Consider the following 19,141-nt stretch of genomic DNA (forward strand, 5'->3'; position numbering starts at 1 on the left):
GGCTGCTTCCTCCTAGCGCCGCTTCCGCCGCGGTCGAGGCGGACTCCGATTGGCTCCCGCCGCCCCGCCCCGCCCCCTCCTCCAAGGCGCGTGCAGCGGATGGCCGAAGGCATCGTCGTCCTCCTTCCCTGGCCCGAGCGCGCTGGCCATGGCTCCGCAGCGGAGAGCGGGCGCCAGGGCTGCCGAGGGAGGAGGCGGCGGAGCGGGGCTGCGGGCGGAGGAGCGGCGGCGGCGGCCCAGCGGCAGCAGGTGAGGAGGGAGTGGGCCCAGTCTGCCCGGCCTGGCCCTTCCCTGCCATGCAGGAACTCCCCGTCAGGGCAGCCCCTGGGGGAGGATGAGGATGCTCTGTGCCTCCGGCGGCCCTGCGATGATGGGCTTCTCTCCTCGGCAGAAGGTGTCCAGAGGAGGCTCGCCGCTGCCTGCCCTTCGGAGGGGCTCACAGAGACCCCGAGAGCTGGGCATCTTTAGCCCGGAGAAGAGGAGGCTGAGCGGGGAGCTGGAGGCCAGCGCTTCCTTGGGGTTTGGGGGCTCTGCGGCCGTCTCCTGGAGGAGCTTCTTCCTGAGGCTTCGGCAGCCTCTTCGGAGAAGCTGACGCTGCCAGTCTTTCTGCCATTTAGTCCCAAAGGTGCGACAGGATCCTTTGCAGACAGATCAGATGAATATACAGCGCATGACAGGACAGCTCTCAAGAGGGCGAAGCTCTCCGAGAAGATGGCCACACAGCCCCAAGAGCCACAAAACACGATGGATGCCGGCCGAGAGAGAGAGAAGGAGGTGGCTGCCAGTCGTGTCTGACTCTAGGGAGCGGTGCCCTTTCTGAGCTGAAGAGCCAGCCTTGGCCAGGGACTGCTCTGGCCTTCCCAAACACCGCTACCTTCCCACTTTCAAAGTGGTGCCTATTCATCTGCTTGCATTGGCATGCTTTCCAACTGCCAGGATGGCAGAGGCTGGGGCTAGCGATGGGAGCTCAGCCCATCCTGCAGCTCCAGGGCCTCAAAGCCCCATCCTACTGACCTTGCAGTTGTCAGAGGCAGTGTCTTCACTGCTGAGCCACTGGACCCCTTGTATTATATTAAGCATAAAAGCCCTGCTTAAATACTTGAAGGCAGGTCATTCTGAGGAGGGAGGGAGCTTGTTTTCTGTTGCTCCAGAGAACAGGACCTGGAGCAATGGATGCAAGAAGAGATCCCAGCTCAACATTAGAAGGAACTTCCTGAGAGTAATGTACTGACAGGGGAATATACTGCCTCAGAAAGTGGAGGTTTTTAAACAGAGGCCGATGGCCGTCTGTCAGGAGTGCTTTGATCGTCTATTCATTGAATTGAATTGAAATTGAATCCAGACAATCAAATTAATCAAGCCAAGACAGAGGTGCTTAATATCAAGGGTCCTAATCTGGGGCTGGATGTGTGTCAGTCAGTGCTGGATGGGGTTACACTCTCCCTGAGAGGCTGCGTTCTCAGTTTGGGCACATACTTTCAATCTGTCCCTCCAAATGGCAGCTCAGGTAGGACCTAAAGATGGTAGCACACAGACTGGTAATCTCAAACCTGAACCCCTACAATGTGCTTTATCTTGGCCTACCTTTGTATTAAGTCAGGGAGCTCCAACTGGTTCAGATATGGCAGCCAGACTGATTATGGGTACATCCAGAAGGGATCACAGTTCATCGATTTCAAAATTACTCCACTGTCTGCCAGTTAGTTTGCATGCAAAGTACAAAGGGTTGGTTATTACCTGTAAGTCCCTAGATGGTTTGCTTTCTCCCATACAATCTGTCCTGTACACTCAGGTCCTTTGGGAAATGTTTGCTCCAACCAGCCAGGACTAGACTGGCACCAGTTTCCCAAAAGGTCTTTTCATCTGCTGCCGGACGAGATACAACAACTGAAAATGGTGACTGCCTTTAAAACAGCATTAAAGACATATCTATTCCAGCATGCCTACCCAGGCAATTTTAAATAATGACTTTTTAATTGAATATATAATCTGCATGCATTTTAGTGGTTTTATAGTGTTGTATTTTAACTGTGGGTTTATGTGTTTTTAATTGGCTTTGGCATTTTAATTTGCTGTAATGTAACCCACCTTGAGCCTTGAGGAGAGTTGAGAAATAAATAAAAATGTATTATTATTCCTGAATGTCTGGGGGCTGGACTGGATGGCTCTTGTGATCTCTGCTATATATCCAGGTCTTGTTGTGTACCTTTCAAGTGATTTTCAACTTGTGGCATCACTAAGGTGAACCTGCAATGTGCTCCCCCCCCCCAAGTTTCTTCAAAGGAGGGCTGTCATTGCCATCCTCTTAGGCTGAGAGAGTGGGATTTGCCCAAGGTCATCTAGTGGGTTTCCATGGTTGAACTGGGATGCAAACCCTGGTCTCCAGAGTCATAGTCCAATGCATAAACCACTATGCCACGCTGGTCTAGATCCAACACTTCAGCCACTACTCTATCCTGAAGAATACAAAACAGAAGCTGTTAAGTCAGAGTCAGTCAAGAAGAAGGAACATTATGCTCATGAAGAAATATAATGAAGTAACATGTTGTAGGGGTTTGATAAATACATTCCAAGATTATTTTTATTCATAGCAATGCTTAAAAGTAAAACCTAGGAAATTCATGGGATAGTCATAAGTCGACAGGAACCTTGAAGGCACTCTCTCTCATACACATTTGTTTAAGAGCTCAGTGGGGGTTGAACTCAGCCAGATTTGGTTTCAAGAAAACATAGACTTTGGCCTGTTACAGACTGCCAAAATAAAGCTGTTTCGGGTCTCTTTGGAGGTATGCTATTTAAATGATGCATGCATCCTAGGAATCCGGAAGCTGCACCAAAAGCTGCACTCCAGTGCTTAGGAATGGAGTGTGGCTTTGGTGCAACCTCCGGACTCTTAGGACCCATGCATCATTTAAATAGCATACCTCCAAAGAGACCCCAAGCAGCTTTATTTTGGCAGTCTGTAACAGGCCTTACTGTGTTTCTCTGTGCACAGCTTCCCTCCTGGCTGTGGCCCTCCTAGAGGCAACATCACCGTGATGAGTTTAAATAAATAAATAAATAAAGTTTCTCGATTGGCACACCTTAAGGAGATGCACTCCACGCATCTGAGGATGTAGAAGAAATCTATGGAAGCTTATGCTACAACTTCTTCAGCACAGTTAGTCTCAAAGGTACGACAAGATCCCTTTGCATGCAGACTAACACGGCTTTCTTGGCCAGATGTGTTCAGAATTTAGAATCCAGGTTTGCCTTGGCTTCTTTGGGTCTGAGAGAGTGTCACTTGCCCAAGATCACCCAATAGGTTTCCATGACTGAGCAGGGGTCAGATCTCAGTCTCCAGAGGTTAGTCTAACACTCAAATGTCTACACCACACTACTTCATTATATTTCCTCATGAGCATAGTGTTCCTTCTTGACTGACTCTGACTTAATAACTTCTGTCTGCTATTCTTCAAGACAGAGTAGTGGCTGGAGTATTGGATTTGGTCCAGAGGAGACCTGGAGTCATTTCCCCATTCAGCCACAAAGTTAACCAGATGATCTTGGGCCCCACACACAACTGAGCCTATTTTAATTTTGAGAATGCATGAAAAGTGTTCTTCTGAGCTCTTTGGGGAAAGGATAAAATAAAAATTCCATAAATAAAACACTAACCTTTTAACTTCGGCAGCTGATTATATGACTTAGAGAGAACAGAAGTAGGTGTCTAGATTCTCCATGGAATCCAGTGGAACAGATATTTATAGTAAGCCATGTCTTATTCATGAATTGTCAGGATTAATCTTTTATCAGTCTCATTGAGGCTGTTTATTGCTAAGTGCTGAAGCAGGTTGATGGATTTGTTGCTAGTGGTGAAAGAGGCCAGGGAACTGAAAATGTGTTCACTATACAGGATTGTGCTTTCTCAATACATATAGTGCCCGTCTTGTTTATTTCTGGTGAAGAAGTGCAGATGTTTGAAATGATATTGATCTAGCACTTTTCCTCCGCCTTTTACAATGAGGCCCGACTTCAAAATAATATAAAATTGAAATAATATTTTGTGTCTGTGGCTTTCCTGTTGGTGCTGGATCTCACCTCCTGATAGCCCTCATTGCTGAATAAGCTAGCTAAAGTTGATAGAAGTTACAGTTCAACAACCATCTATCAGGTAACCTGTTTGCCAGCCTTACTTTAGATTCATATGTAGTCTGTGAAGCAAGCTGGCTGTGAAGCCTACCCTCAAACCAAGATTTTCAGCACATGCTCTTGAATTATAATACTTATGTTACAATCACAATCTATGTTAGTACAGTATATTTTAATTTATTAAAATATTTATATTCCATCCATTAGCGTGGGATCTTGGTCAAAAAGTAAAACAGCTGAAAACAATTCAAAGTTTTAAAACAATGACATTTTAGTTCAAATAGCTTTCATGCTTTTCTTGTATTCCTATATCTCATGACGGTATTCATTTCACTTGTGCATATGGCCTCCAGAACCCCAGGTGAGGATTAAGTTGTGCTTTGCACTTTATGATCAGATTGCATCACAGAGTTTAAGAGTTTCTGTCCCCTTCTTAGGAGTTTTTGTTTTGTTTTTCAGCAGTGTAAAGGGTAATATCCCCAAAGACTCTCGCCGGAAGTGGCTGAAAGTGGCTTTCCTTCTCTCATCTGCCATGCTGGGCTATCTCCTGAGTGGGAGTTATTTTCTCAGTGAAGATGGAGTTACAGAAGTTTTGGCCCATCATGGTGAAAGCCTACCAGACAGATTCATCGAGATATCCTGCTCAGAGGACTATGACAGCCACAAGCGTTTTGAAGGTACCTGTATGTTGCAGCTCATGTTAGTGAACTGCCCTCCTCAAAGAGCTTAGCTAGAAAGGAGTAGAACAGGACTCCCTCATACCTCCTTTCACTTTGGAAGCCTTTTCTGTCTTAGCCTTTTACTATATTTTTACATCTTGCACCCCCCCACCTCTTTTCAACTGAGCAGTGAACAAAAGTTGCTACACAGAGTAGACCTGTTGCTTTCTACTCATGTTCTACTGTCCCTTGTTTCAGTCTATCATGAGATAAACCTTGTTTTTGTGTATGTTGGGCTGAAATAAATCAAAATCATGAGAAATGGCAAGTAGTATTGTCTAATCAAAAATCCAGAGGCTTCATTTTCTAAGACTGAATTCTACTCATTATGTTATTGATAAAGTGCATGCCACTCTAGATAAAATCTTTGAAAACAGAAGATATAACCTCTGGTTTTAAGGTTCTGGAATCAAGGTTTTTCACAGATGACTCCTGGCCCATGATCACATTGTATATAGTGTAACAGAGTGTAGGAGACCATTAAAAAATCATCCCAGATTTTTCAGTGCAATCCTGTGTCTATTTAGAAGTACACTCATGCCTCCATATCCACATATTTTTTTATCCCTGGATTCAACCATTCATGGCTTGAAAATGTTAAAAAAATGTAAATTTCAGAAGGCAAACCTTGATTTTACTATTTTATATAAGGGATACCATTTCAGTATGCCATTCCATTTAATGGGACTTGAGCATCCATGTATTTTGGTATCCACACAAGCAAATTAAAGGGAAAGTTGGGAATCAGATCTTTCTAGAACTCTTGGGAATTATTTAAGAGCTTTAGCAAATCGGTTAGAATTAATCTCAGAAAACATTCCAACAAGTCCAAAAAGATGTCAGTATGGTTAATGAGTAGAGCCAAATGGAAATTATTAGAAGGTTCCCTTCAGAAAATAGATACCCAAATGAATAGAACAAGGAACACAAACATTGACACAAGAAATGCAAGATGACAGTAAGAGATGCAGGAAAATAATTTGGAAATTTGAGAATAAATTGTGTCTGTTTATATATATACATATATATACATATATACTCATTCATCTTTGGGAGTTTCTTTGAGAGTATAAACATACATAGGAATAACTGGACAATTATTACAGTGGAGATCGGAGTGAGGTGCAAGGATGTGAAAATCTGTCAGATTCCTACATGGAAATTGATACATATTTTCATATGGACTACTAGATATATATTTGCTGGACTAGATAGGTTTGTACAGTGTTCTGAGCCAGTGGGATTCCTATTGAAGATTTGTGCATCTCTCTCAGTCTCATTTTACCAGATTCCCACTAGAGGGCGGCCTTTAGATATTTAATGATGGTATGTTTCATTTTGTAACCTGATGTTGCATGTCTTGCATTTGTAGAAGCCTCTGGTTAGATAAATGTAGTGTCTAATTTGATGCCCATTGTCCAGCTCTTATACAGCACTCTCTTGAGGAAAGGGTTGCTAGTTGTACAGTAATTTATCTACTGCCTATTTCAGAGAGTTTATTCTTTGCTCTGGTCATGTGTTCTTTCCAAAGCAGCATTCTTTCCAAATGTTTGCATAGTGACACGGTGTAATATTAAGTGCAGTTGCTTGAAGAGCTTCCTAATATGCCATTGAGGGCAAGGTGACTAGCAGACCATACATATTTATTCATTGATCTTGACATTTATATTTCAATTGCCCACAATAAAATAAATCTCAAGGCAGCTTGCAACTAAAAGCATAAATCACAAGAACATTTTTAAAAGTTCTTAGGCTAAGAACAAAGAAGCAGCATTATAAAAACACGGCGGTAAAACAGCATAATGGGAACCATATTAGCAAACACAAGATTTACTTTCATTTGCTTTCCACATAACAACAACAACAAATCTATCTCAGATCTTCTGCACTGAAAACAGACACAATTTATTCTAAAAAAAATCAAAAAGCCGACTTTGTTGAAATAGGACAGTTTTTAAAACAGGCAAACAGGGCACCCAACAACCTTTGGGAGGCTGTTTCATAGTTACAGTGGGAAGGCAATATAGATAAGCATATATGTGTACACACACATATGTGTATAATATGTCTATGGAGAAATGAGAGCACTTCCTAATTACAACTACATCTCTAACAACTTGTTCATGTCATGGTACCACTTTGTAAGGAGAAAAGCTTTACCAGTAGTCCTTCAACAAATATTTTGGTAGGTACAACTTTTTCCTTCCTCTTTTCTCCTACAGTGCAGCTACATCTCTCCAACCCATCATAAATTTTCCTTTTGTATATCTTTGTAGTGTTCATTTGTGCATGTCTGCAAAGGACAGCTATGTGCTTTTCTGAGTTTTTTTATCCTCCTACTCTATGTGTATACGTGCCTTCAAGTCACCTGCCTACTTACAGTGATTCCATGAATTCCATAGGGTTTTCTTAAGCAAAGAATGCTCAGAGGTGTTTTTGCCAGTTCCTTTCTCTGAAATACACCCTGTGGCACCTGGTATTCATTGGTGTTCTCCATGCAAGTACCAACTAGGGCAGACTCGGCTTAGCTTCCAAGAGCAGCTGGAGGTGAGCATTAGGCCCTCCCACTTTGAGTATCTGTGACTTTTTGTTCCTTGATGTTTGGAAGAAAACTTTTTTCTTTGCTCTGAATTGTTGCTTCCTTAATGGCAATCAGGAGGTGTCACTCTCTGACTGGTAATAGAAGACAACAGAACTTAACCTTTTCAACTGTGCCCAGGAGCTTTCTCCTCCTCCACATAGCGTGAAGGGTTTGTCTTGCTTAATATGTGGCTTTTAATGCTAAAGCCCCAAGGATTCCTTTTTTCCCCCTTAAACAAAATATCAAGTTTTACATTTTCTGTATTAGAAATATATTTCAGTTTTCACCCTGTCATTCTAACTCGTTTAAGGTTCCCCCTGACTGGAAAAACTCAACTCTCTGGGGTCTCATTTATTCTCAAAGATCAACCTCATAACTCAGTATTTATTGCTAGCTTCCCCTGATGTTTAATCAATATTTCTTCCTTTGGTAATGTCCTTAAAGGTGTGATGGTGTTGTAAATGTCCAGAGAAGATAAACAGGGGGAATGAATTATTAAGATGAACCACTTACACAAAATATAAAAGTTACAGATGTGCATCTTGATTGTTCAGCAGGCTAGAAGAAATTACATTTTGTATTTATGCAAATAACTAGTAACATTGAGGCCTCGAATGGGAACTTTTGATACCTAGAGCGTTTTGTCTTTTATATTTTATTCTTGCATTCTTGCATTCAGTAAGGAGAGAAATAAATAGAGATGGCTAAGTTGGTTTCAGATAGTGATTTTATCGTCTTCAAGGTCAGTTTAAAACTCTGTCATGAGCAAGGACCTCCAATCTCTTTAAGAGTTTTAAGGAGCCTGTGTTTTGCCAGAAATCCTGCATGCTGTCAGAAGCTATGAGTGACTAAAATATCATGCAGTTTGCTTATGTGCACCAAATTGACTTCTTTTAATAGATTAACCAAGATAACTTAGTTGACATTTTAAAACGTTTTTATTACTCCACTGCTCTTATCCCTAGAAAAAAGGAAATGTAAACATTCATAAGAATATTGTGAAACTTAGCTTTAAAAATTAATCATTGCAATTGGAACAGTGTTCCCAACAGCATACCTAACCTTCCTGCTTATGCATGAGGACCAGAAGATAATGAAGTACATTGAAAGGCAGAATTAGTGTGCTATTCCTGTGGGTGGAGTGGATGAGCAACTGAACAATTGAGAGTGTTTACTGCATGATAGTAGGGATGGGTAGGCATCAGAAGCCTAATGTGCTTGATCAGTTGGGAAACTCAAATTTAGCATTTGTTGTTTTACAGAATTTGATTTAAAATTGGTCATGACAAGATTGTGATGAAATGAAGGGAATCATAGGGCATGCCATAACAATGCAGAAGATTGAGTTTAGGATATGTGCAAGGTTGCTTCTGCCTCCTATTCTTGAGTAGGAGAGATGGGACCCAAATTCCAGTAACTTTTCAACAGCTGCCACAGCCTTCATTGGGATACATGAACTGACTGTGGAATGAGTGTAAATCTCATTAATATTCTTTCTTGTTTGTGGGTGGTGTTCAGATTATGTTATTCTGGTGATTTTCTTCAAGGTCTTCTCTTCAATTGTCATAATTAGAAACATGTTCATAATACAGTAGGTAAAATTCCCTTCTCCTTTTGTGTCATGTCTTTTTAGATTGTAAGCCTGAGGGCAGGGAACCGTCTAATTAAAAATAATAATTATTGTAAGCCACTCTGAGAGCCTGTAAGGCTGAAGGGTGGGGTATAAATACCATAAATAAATAAAATAAAATAAATAAAATCATCACGTGTCTGGTACAATCCATCCCAGCAGGCAAATCAATAGATATGAAAGTAATAACTGTAAATCTTTTCATATCTAAGCTAGTTAACATAAGAGGAAAAGAAACCCATTGTTATATATCTTGTATCATCAACTATATAATAACAGGCAAGAGGGATTGTTTTCTTGATTTTTAAAAAAGGAGTGCCTTTTAATAAGCAATAAATAACACCACTCAAAAATCTGTAAAATGCACACCTCCTTTATAATGCCTTTGTAGATCTCAGGCAGATTTCCAATCAGGGCACGTGTTTGATTATAGAGTGCCTTGAAAGCATGTAGAATAGGTAATAGATGCTTAAATGCTTTTTGTTGTCTGTCGCATGTGTCCTCCAGGCTGCACCCCTCGGAAATGTGGAAGAGGGATAACAGATGCCATAATCAACAGGGAGGAAGCTGAGAAAATCCGTAGGTAAATTTTCTTTTCTGATACAAGCTTATTTTATTGGAGGCTTGAAAGGGGGAGTGTGTCTTAATGTAATAAAATAAGATAAGACTTCTGTTTATAGGCTTTTTACCCAGGATAGGAGGATGATTTCTAGGGGTTGAGAAGGATAGGAAAACATTATATACCCCCTGCATTATATTTCAGGGGTAAAAGAATGCCTATGTACACATTGTCTATATTGAAGAAAATTATTATTACAGGTGTTGGTGAAGGTTGCCTATAATAGGCATAGGAAACTGATCCCTAAGCTCTCCTCTTGCTTGAATCTTGAACTGAGCTAAAGCAGAGTGCCACCTGCTCTGTCATTATGTTCTCAGGAGAAGATAGTGGCTGATATAGAATCATAGAACTGATATATCCCATCCCCTTTTCTGATTCCACAGATATAGTCCCTTTCTATTTCCTTCTCCCCAAATAGTACATTAGACACCTTGCTTCACTAAAATGTGTGTGTGTTGTGTGTTGGGGGGGATTTCAGTGAGATGGCAGCTTCAAACATATACTGTAAGTAGTTTCCGTATAGCTTTGAATTCACAATGTTTTCTGAGTTTTTCAAAAAATTTTCAAAAAAAGTTGAGTAAGGTCTGTTTGCAATCTGGGGCAAGTTTCCTAGAGCTAATTGATAACTAATCAATTATGTCAAAGATGGGCAGCTGTGCCTTTACAGATGTTTTGGTTCTACACAGCTTCCATCAGTCCCAACCAACACTGAGGGTTTATAGATGTTGAAGTCTAAAAATATCTTGCAAGCAATACTTGCACAGGCAACACTTGCACACACTGATTTATGCTCAGCTTTTAATATGAAAAGTGTTTTATGCTCTTTATTATTTGACACGGTACTGTTAGTCCCATTCTACAAACTGGGAACTAAGGCTGAGAGTGAGAGAGTGCCCATGTAATCAAGAGGTCCATGAAAAACTGCCCTTTTAGGCTTATGTAGTGATAAGGTACTCAGTTGTTTCATCTTGGTTAAGGAATTATGGGACATGGGGTTATCTGGTCCCCTTGGACTGTGAATTTTTTACCATGTGCCTTAAGTGCACTTAAACTATAAATTAACAGAAACATTAGCTGTAACTGAGATTAGCTAGAGGTCGGAGTCAGAGATCCTAGTCCTACAGACACACACCTTCAAGTTTCATGTACATGAGTAAGAGGAAAATACAGCTGTTTATAAAGTGAAGTTCAGATGTTGTTTTGCCACAAATATGTGAGCTAGGAAAAGTGCTGCAAGATGTCATATTTGCCTCACCTCAGGCCAATCATTTGTCTTGCCCAAGAATAGCAGTGTAGTGTGTTGTCAAGATTTCCTGTCATGACTTATTCTTCCCAGATCTTAATGTTCTCTTGCACTGTCCACCACATTTTCAAAAAATGACATGTGATATATGTGTTGGACATCTGTACCGTAACCTGTTGTTGCTCAGGATTGGGGAATGTACACTCCTCCAAATGTACTAGGACTACAGGTCCCATTACCACTCACCATTGGCTAGACTGACTGTGGTTGATGGGGGCTGCAGTGCCACAACCAGTGAAGACACACATGTATACATCCCTGTTCTGGTTTAGCTCTTGCCTCCTGGGTGTGTGTATCAGCCCTCTAAGAGCTTCTTTTCCCCTTGGTGCCTTCTTTTCTAGGTGTGCTGATCCCTGTTTGGTGAAACTCTTGTTCTTAACAATGTCTGAAATGAGGAACTCTGGATAAATGGTGGGTTACTTACCAGAATATTAAACCATAAATTAACTGACATTAAACCAGAGTTCCCTATGGGACAATTGTTTCAGTACTACAAAATGCAAGGCAAGAATAACCCATCCCGGTGCTTCTTCCCAGCTAGCAAACTGGTATAGTAAGCTGGGTCATGAACATGTGCACATGTACATTGTGTGATTGGTCTGCAGTAAGAGGGCATCTGGATTTTAATGAAGTGCCCTTTTATTCTGTATAATTTTCTGAAGTTGGTTTGGACAGCTGTTTCTGCCACATGAAGCTCCCTCTATTGAGTCAGCTAACTATTCCATTCTTCATATGGATTTCTTTCTTTGACCAGAACCATATTTCAATGCTGCTGATGTAAATCACACACTGAGCTTTGATCATGTGTAGTCTGAATGTCTGCTCCAGACCACTGGACTGAAAGAAATACTGTAGTTGTTCTGGCTTCTTCACAATAATACTTGTTGGAAGACGACTGATTTTTAGTCCAGTCTTATGTTGTCTGAGTCCTTGTCATCATGCTTTCCACGGTTGCCACTTTCTGCTAGCAAATGCCCTCCCTGTCTGTGTGATGCCTCCCTTTGTGCCAGTGAAACAGTTGTCACATGACATGCAGTGCTAAAGAATAAACAGTTTTGTCAAAGACTTGATTTGGGACTGTTGTTTCATCCACAGAATAGCAGAGAGGGGACTGTCCCTGGGAGGATCGGATGGAGGGGTGAGCAGTGTCCTGTTACCTTTTACATTCTTCTGGTGTCCAGGCAAGATTCTTCAGATTTTGTTTTACCGTGTGTTCTGGGGAGGAAAGCCAGTGTGGGAAGGAATGTAGGACATAACTGCCTTCCTCCTTTAGCAAAATATGTTACTTTGGACATACAATACCTCATGACTTACTGGGAAAGAGAATAATGCTCATTAAAGTGGAAGGTAGCAGGACTATTTCCAGATGTACTGTATTGATTCAGTCAAGAAAGCCATAGTCCTGAGTTTGCAGTCGAAGACAACTTGACAGCAAATAACAGCAGGAACAATTATTATTATTATTATTATTATTATTATTATTATTATTATTACATCCCACTTCCCCCCCCCAAAAAAAATTAGCAGCTCACAATTTAAAAGAATAATACAATTAAACCATACAAAACTGACAATTAAACTAGAATTAAACTATTACAGTATTAAAACAAATCATGGACTAAAAGAATAAAATGCCTATTGGATGTTTAATACTGTCTTAATTTCAACTTTTGTATGTTTTTAACTACGGTATATCTATTTTCCCATTTTCTATCTTTTGTAAATTGCCTTGATCTGGGAAAAAGGTGGGCTATAATAAAGTGATGGAAGGATGGATTTCCCCTGATTCAATGCTGCTTGAAGTCCAGATTTTTGTTATTGTGCTTGTGTTATGTAGCCTGTCATAATACTGCAGGTAGCATCACTTAGCAATAGCAAGTACATTTCTATACCGCTTATCAGTGCATTTAAGCAATCCCTAACCAGTTTACAATATGTGAGTGAGTGCCAGCAGCACAGGCATTTAACCACTGGACCACCAGGGGCCACTTTAACTCCTCTTCATCCTAATCAGAAATTAGATTGCTTTTGGGAAGGGCTGAATTTGGAAAGAAGAAAAAATGGAGATTGAACACAAATGTATCTCATTGGGATGTGTGTGGCTGCCTTGGGTTGAAGCCCAGGATTGTGGAAATGGTCTACAGGGCAGAGATACTACCAAGTTCCAATGTCCAATTCCAATTGTGTGTTTTTTCCCCCTGATCCTTTAGCTTGCAAAGTTTCTGGAAGTAGAAGATTCTTGAGAAATCAAAAGAAAAATCTGTATTGATAATGGTTTCTTCTGCTACTTCACAGGATAAAGACAAGGTTAGAGGAGGAGGCCTAGACTAGGAAGCATTTGTTTGAAAGATTAATATGTAAGGCACTCCTTTCTTAACAGCCTTGTACAGAATTTGATGAGCATGACAAGGGTAGCATAATTAACCTACTGTTACTAGCGCCAAAATCTTCTGGATTTTGGTGTATGTATGTTCTCCCTATGGCCTCAAATGGACTCTGTACGCTGGGCAGCCATGATTCTGAGGTGAGTGGTCGTGTCCACACTATTCCATAACATCAAACAGAAGAGTTTGGAGGTTGCAAATAAGAAACTTTGACACCTCCGAAGTCAGGAAGATAGATGATTTAGACAGGATGGTCTGCCGGACAAGCCCAATAAGGTTGATTTACAACTTTGTTCTAACCCCGGACATTGCCAGACCAAATGATCCTTTACAATTTATGTAGGATGAACACCCTTGCCTTCAGGCTAGTTTTGGTCTATAAAAGATCTCCAAAATCCTTTATTAGCAGGCTAGTTGGAAGGCACAGGGAATTCTGACTTGGTCTGATACATCTGTTCCCTCTCTGCTCATCAAAACAGCCATGTCCCACGCCATCCCCACCACAGTTGGACCCAGAGCCAAGCCTTTATTATTTATTTATTTATTTATTTATTTATTTATCTATTTATTTAAAGTATTTATGAATGAATGAATGAATGAAATTTTATTTCTAGACCGCTATTCCTTGTAGATCACAGCGGTTTACAAAAACACCATCAAAACCAATACATAGCCCAACAATACAAAAACCCACCCATACAATTTAAAAACAATACAAGGGAGGGCTTGTCTTCTTCAGGCAGGCAGTTGGAGCCAGCCTGCCTCTCTCCCCACAAGATGGTGGCTGAAGGGAGGGCTTGTCTTCTTCAGGGAGGCAGTTGGAGCCAGCCTGCCTCTCTCCCCACAAGATGGTGGCTGCTCTTATACCCTGCTCTTCAGCCAAAAGGCTATTGGAGTGGCTTAATTTTTTTAAATTAGATATTTTGCCATTAGTTCAGCCTCCAACTATTCCAAAGCTAACTCCTGATTTCCTTAACCCTTATATGTATGTGTGAGTGCACATGGACTCTTGTGTGATTTTCCCCCTTAATAAAAGAAACACTTCATTTAGAGAATTCTGCCTCTGCGAAATTCCTTTGATCTCTTTTCTCTCAGTATACAAGTGGGAAAATTCCCTTAGATTCATTGCTACACTACTTTTTTTCAATATCTGGCATATCATTTAAGCCTGTTAATCTCTGAATTTTAGATACACTGGGTTAGAAGAAAGCTTCCTTGCTTTCAGTGGGATTTCTAGGTAAAGCTGTTAAGAAGCTAGGTATTTTCACTTAACCTTTACTTTTATTGAGCTACAATTCAACTGGGAGTGAGAGAGTGGACCATAAATTCAAATCCCAGCTTCACTTCTGTCATAGTAAATAAAACATGTTATCTAAATTAAAGAATACATATCTAGTATATTGATGTACTCAATCTATAATATGAGAGTTTAAAAAATAAGAGGGGAAAATGAAAAGAGCTTCTAAAATAGGAACATTCAAATCAAGCAACTCAGCGAAGCTGCTTGACAGTGCTCTTCTTTGCCTCTTGATCAATTAAGAGCCAGTTCAGGTGTTAACAAAAACACACATCCTCTGCCCATTGTTGTGAATTAGGAATTGGTTTGTCTTTCCAAAGCTGTATAATAATTTTCTGTCCATGCCCCATGCTTCCAGTATCCATGACAAGATGTTGTTGTATTGTTGATTTCTGTCAAGTCAACTTTGGGGGGGATACAGAAAAGGGGGGTGAGCTGCCGCCCCTTTCTCCCACGGGATCGATCCCGTGGATTGTTGGAGGAAGTGCTGAAAACCAGGTGCGCTTCCTGAATCATCATGGAAACATGGCTCCCTCTGGTGTCCCTGAATCGTTCCTGGGGAGCGTCTTTGTTGCATTCATAGGAAATCTGCTCCCCTTGCAACGATTCAGGGATGCCAGAGGGAGCATGTTTCCATGACAATTCAGGAAGCACGCCTGGCTTTCAGACAAAGGCACTTCCTTCACATTTTAGAGACATTTGGGGGATGTTTTAGCAGTGATGCAGCCAGGTATGAAAATCTTCTCTGTTCCCCACTTAAACAGCTAATTTGAATTTATTGCCATTCCTGTTGCTATTGGAACAGAAGCTTATCTTCTCAGACAGTGTGTGCTTAGTGTGATCTAAAGCAATACAAAACTCAGGACTTACATGCCACTATCTTACAGTTGAAATATTTTTCAGCTCTTGCCTAGGCAGAGATGCGGGTACTCTGACTTCATGTTGGCAAGAAACATATTATGTTTGTTAGAACTAGGCATTTGTTCCATTTTAGGTCATTCATCCTGAAAAATGCCTGTATCCAGTTTTCATTGAATAGCAGTTTGATGAACTCATGAAATGGGCTCACATCAACCCTACTCTTTAGGCAAAGAATAACTGGTGTATATGTGTGTGTGTGCGCACACACACACAGACGCACATGCATTTGTGCATGTGTATGCACACCATCTCCTTCTTTGTGGATAATTTGTCTCCTTTGCATTACATCACCTGTCGACCATGAACTGTCTTGCGCTTCATGCATCTCAAGGATGCTCTCTTCCCACAATATACATGACAGTGTGTACCTTCCCACATTGTTCAACTCTTATATTGTTTTTTAAATATTATCTAGCTTGTTTCCGCTTCTGGGAGATGAAGAGACTGAACAAATGCTTTTTTTGATATGCTTTCTTAGTTTCTCTGTACTCTTTGCTGTCTCTTGCATCTTTCAAGTGAAACCAAGAATTCCATAATGGAAATATATCTTCTCATCTCCCTTCCTCATTGGCATCTTTGTTGAGGGTTCCTTCCAGTTATCTGAATGGGTCCATATATGTTTTAGCAACATAGGGAGCTGCCTTATACCGAGGCAGACCAATGGGTAAATTTACAGCGCTTCATAAATAAAGGTTAATAATAATAATAATAATAATAATAATAATAATAATAATCCATCTAATCCAGTACTGTTAACTCACACCAGGAGCAGCTCACCAGTGTTTGTGGTGGATTTGTTTTTAACCCTACGTGGAGGTGCTGAAAATTTAATTTGCAAGGCATGTACTGTACCATTGAGCTACAGCTCTTACCTTCTCCCCTGATCAAGCTTACATGAAAGAACGCTATTGCTGTTGCTTCTTCTCTTCAAAATAAGCAAATGAATAAGCCCCACCACCACCATGGAAGCATGAAAGAAAAATTATCTGACTAATCCAATCAGGAATTTGCTGAAATGAACAAAGGGTAGAAATCAAAACATAGTAACTGTCTTTGACTACCAACATTTTATTTAATTCAGACGCAAATGTGCCTTGACTACATATCTCAAATGGGTTTAGCATTCTTGCTTCTCCCTGCTTCTGGACTTCCTCTTTAAGAGTTAATTGCTGTGTTAGCCCTCATTTCAATATTGGGCCATCAAGGAGAGTTATTATAGCTCTGAGTCTGGGAATTTTATACAGTATATGTAGGGTGGATGTTGGATAAGAGACAAATATAATTCAAGAGCAATTAAGAGCTGACTTGATTTTTCTGGTTGACTGCCCTCGAGTCAACTCCAACTCATGGCAACCCTGTGAATGAAGAAGCAAAGGTATCACTATGTCAGCCATCCATGTGGACAGTTTTGGATTTTGGAATATTTTGGATTTTGGAATTCCAGATAGGTGTGACATCTGTACACACCTCAGACCTATCATATTATCTTCTGTGAGAAAGGATCAGGCCAGCTGGGCAGCTGCTGTGTCTAAAGCTGTCAATAATTCAGTAACCTTGGAATCAGTGCTGCTTGAGCTGGAAACTGCAGTTGGTATTAAAAGAAGCAGGAGGTATTGCTCCGCTGGACAGGTACCAGTGGAAACATACTTTGGATGGCTGCCAGATTTACTATCAAGAACACTAAGCAGTAGTGACAGTTCATATAACTTGAATGGAAGCTGGGGGTTCTTGGGATCTATCTAATTTTCTTCAGGAATCCTTTGATCCATATTTCCAAGAGGTAGAATGTGGTCTTGAGTCATATCTGGTATGAGTTGGCTTTTTGCAAAATAAACTGCTCTTTGACTTCTCTTCAAAACCAAGATGATTGTTATTATTGTGGAATTCAAAGATATATAAGATCAGTATGTAGAGAGATCTTGTAACAACACCTTTGAGACTAACTGAAAGAAGTTAGCAGCATGACCTTTCATAGACTAAAGTCTACTTCTTGTCTAAATGCATCTGAGGAAGCAGACCTTAGTCTACGAAAGCTCATGCTGCCAGCTTCTTTCTTTCAAAAAACATGCAGGGGTAGCTGTGTTGGTCATTTAGCAGATCCAATCAAAAATCCACCAAACAGTGATACCTTTATTGGCCAACCAAATGCATAATACATGTTGCAAGCTTTCGAAGCTTCACTGGCTTCTTCATTAGACAAGGTATTACAAACCAAACAGGAGAAAAAAATTGAAGATATTAGTCACTAGCCTGTATTTTGCTGTTTCTGTTCTTAGTTAAGATGGTATGGAGGGGCATATCTTGCAGGCTGGCACCTCCTCCTTCTGGCTATGTGGCAACTGGGAGATTCTCAAAGTCCAGGAAATTTAACATCCATTTACATCTCAACAAAGACACTTCATTTGCAAGCTAATATGTCTCCATCTTTGTGAGGCCTCAGGCCCCTTTGTAGGCAGAGGACACTGGATTTCTCAAGAAGCCTCTATTCTTTTGCATCAGGGAAATAGTTGGTGGTGTTGAGGTAAAACATGCCAATCCAGTCCAAATTTAAGAAGAAGAAAAATGTTTTACCTTTGTTGGAGGTTGAAACCTCAAATAGGAAGCAGAAAGGATGCTATTTGGATTGCTAGAAGGTTTGGAATGAGAAATAAGTTGAATCACTGGTAGTAAAATGCATATCTTACTGTAATTATAGATATAAAGGCCAGTAGTCAACATAAAAACCTTGAAAATGAGTTGTTATGTTAAAATCCTTATTAATTTTTTTGCCTGCCCAGATTTAGTATTAGAGAGATGGTGTTTTTATTGAGTTGAGTCTCTTCAAGTTGTTTTCAATTTATATCAATGCTAAAGTGACCTATAATGGGGCTTTCTTGGCAAGATTTGTTCAGAGGGGTTTTTGCTTTTTACCTTCTTCTGAGGCTGAGAAATTGTGACTTGTCCAAAGTCACCCAGTGGGTTTCTGTGGCTGAGCAAGGAATCAAACCCTGGTTTCTGGAGTCATATTCCAAAGCTCTAACCATACCCCATGTCCTAGAATTCAGTTGTATACAACACTTGGATTCTAGAGGTGAGTTATACTGCGAGATAATGGCTTCCGTATCAGTTGGGTGGTGAATCCTTGCCAGGTTTTAATCTGAACTATAAATGATCTGTTTAAAGTGCTGAACTCCATCTCTGAAATAGTACCTTGTATAGCCCATTTCAAGTTGAGACTAAAATTTGAGGTGGCTCCACTGCCTATTGACATGGAAGCCACCAGCTTTCCGTGCTGGGTAATTATTGTCTTGCTTTTATTCCTGACATACATGGGAAATATTTGTAACCAGCACAACTTTAAAGTGACAGAACAGGGATGTGGCTTCCAAATAGATTAAATTATTCTTTTTCAAGAAAGCAAATACAGTATACATAACTATTCATCATTATTTTGCTAATTTGTTTCCTTTTGCTTGTTTTTGCACCCCAGGCTTCAATTCTGGACTTGCATTCTGGAGCACTTTCTTTGGGAAAGCATTTTGTTAACATGTACAGGTAATATAGAATTGTGTCTTAG

General features: G+C 40.6%; 1 protein-coding gene across 7 annotated transcripts in view; it reads left to right on the plus strand.

Moving 5' to 3' along the window:
• The first annotated feature begins 136 nt into the window (after window positions 1-136).
• LOC149322115 (2-oxoglutarate and iron-dependent oxygenase domain-containing protein 3-like) overlaps window positions 137-19,141 on the plus strand; it is a 51,215-nt gene continuing 32,210 nt past the window's right edge. For 4 of the 7 annotated variants that reach the window (XR_016282097.1, XR_016282098.1, XR_016282099.1 and 1 more), the window contains exons 1-5: window positions 137-249; window positions 4,591-4,808; window positions 9,569-9,644; window positions 12,079-12,121; window positions 19,055-19,119. Coding sequence is in view for 1 of the 7 variants with exons in the window: in XM_089534844.1 (XP_089390970.1) it covers window positions 149-249; window positions 4,591-4,808; window positions 9,569-9,644; window positions 12,079-12,121; window positions 19,055-19,119 (503 nt within the window). In the remaining 6 variants the exon portion in view is untranslated. Of the gene's footprint in view, window positions 250-822; window positions 1,897-3,136; window positions 3,174-4,590; window positions 4,809-9,568; window positions 9,645-12,078; window positions 12,122-19,054; window positions 19,120-19,141 lie in introns of those variants that run through there. The other 3 variants (XR_016282100.1, XR_016282101.1, XR_016282102.1) reach the window with 3 other exon arrangements.

This window comes from Sceloporus occidentalis, unplaced genomic scaffold (assembly GCF_023333645.1).
Source record: "Sceloporus occidentalis isolate IW3139 unplaced genomic scaffold, rSceOcc1.0.p SCAF_1, whole genome shotgun sequence".
Classification (NCBI taxonomy): Eukaryota; Metazoa; Chordata; class Lepidosauria; order Squamata; family Phrynosomatidae; genus Sceloporus; species Sceloporus occidentalis.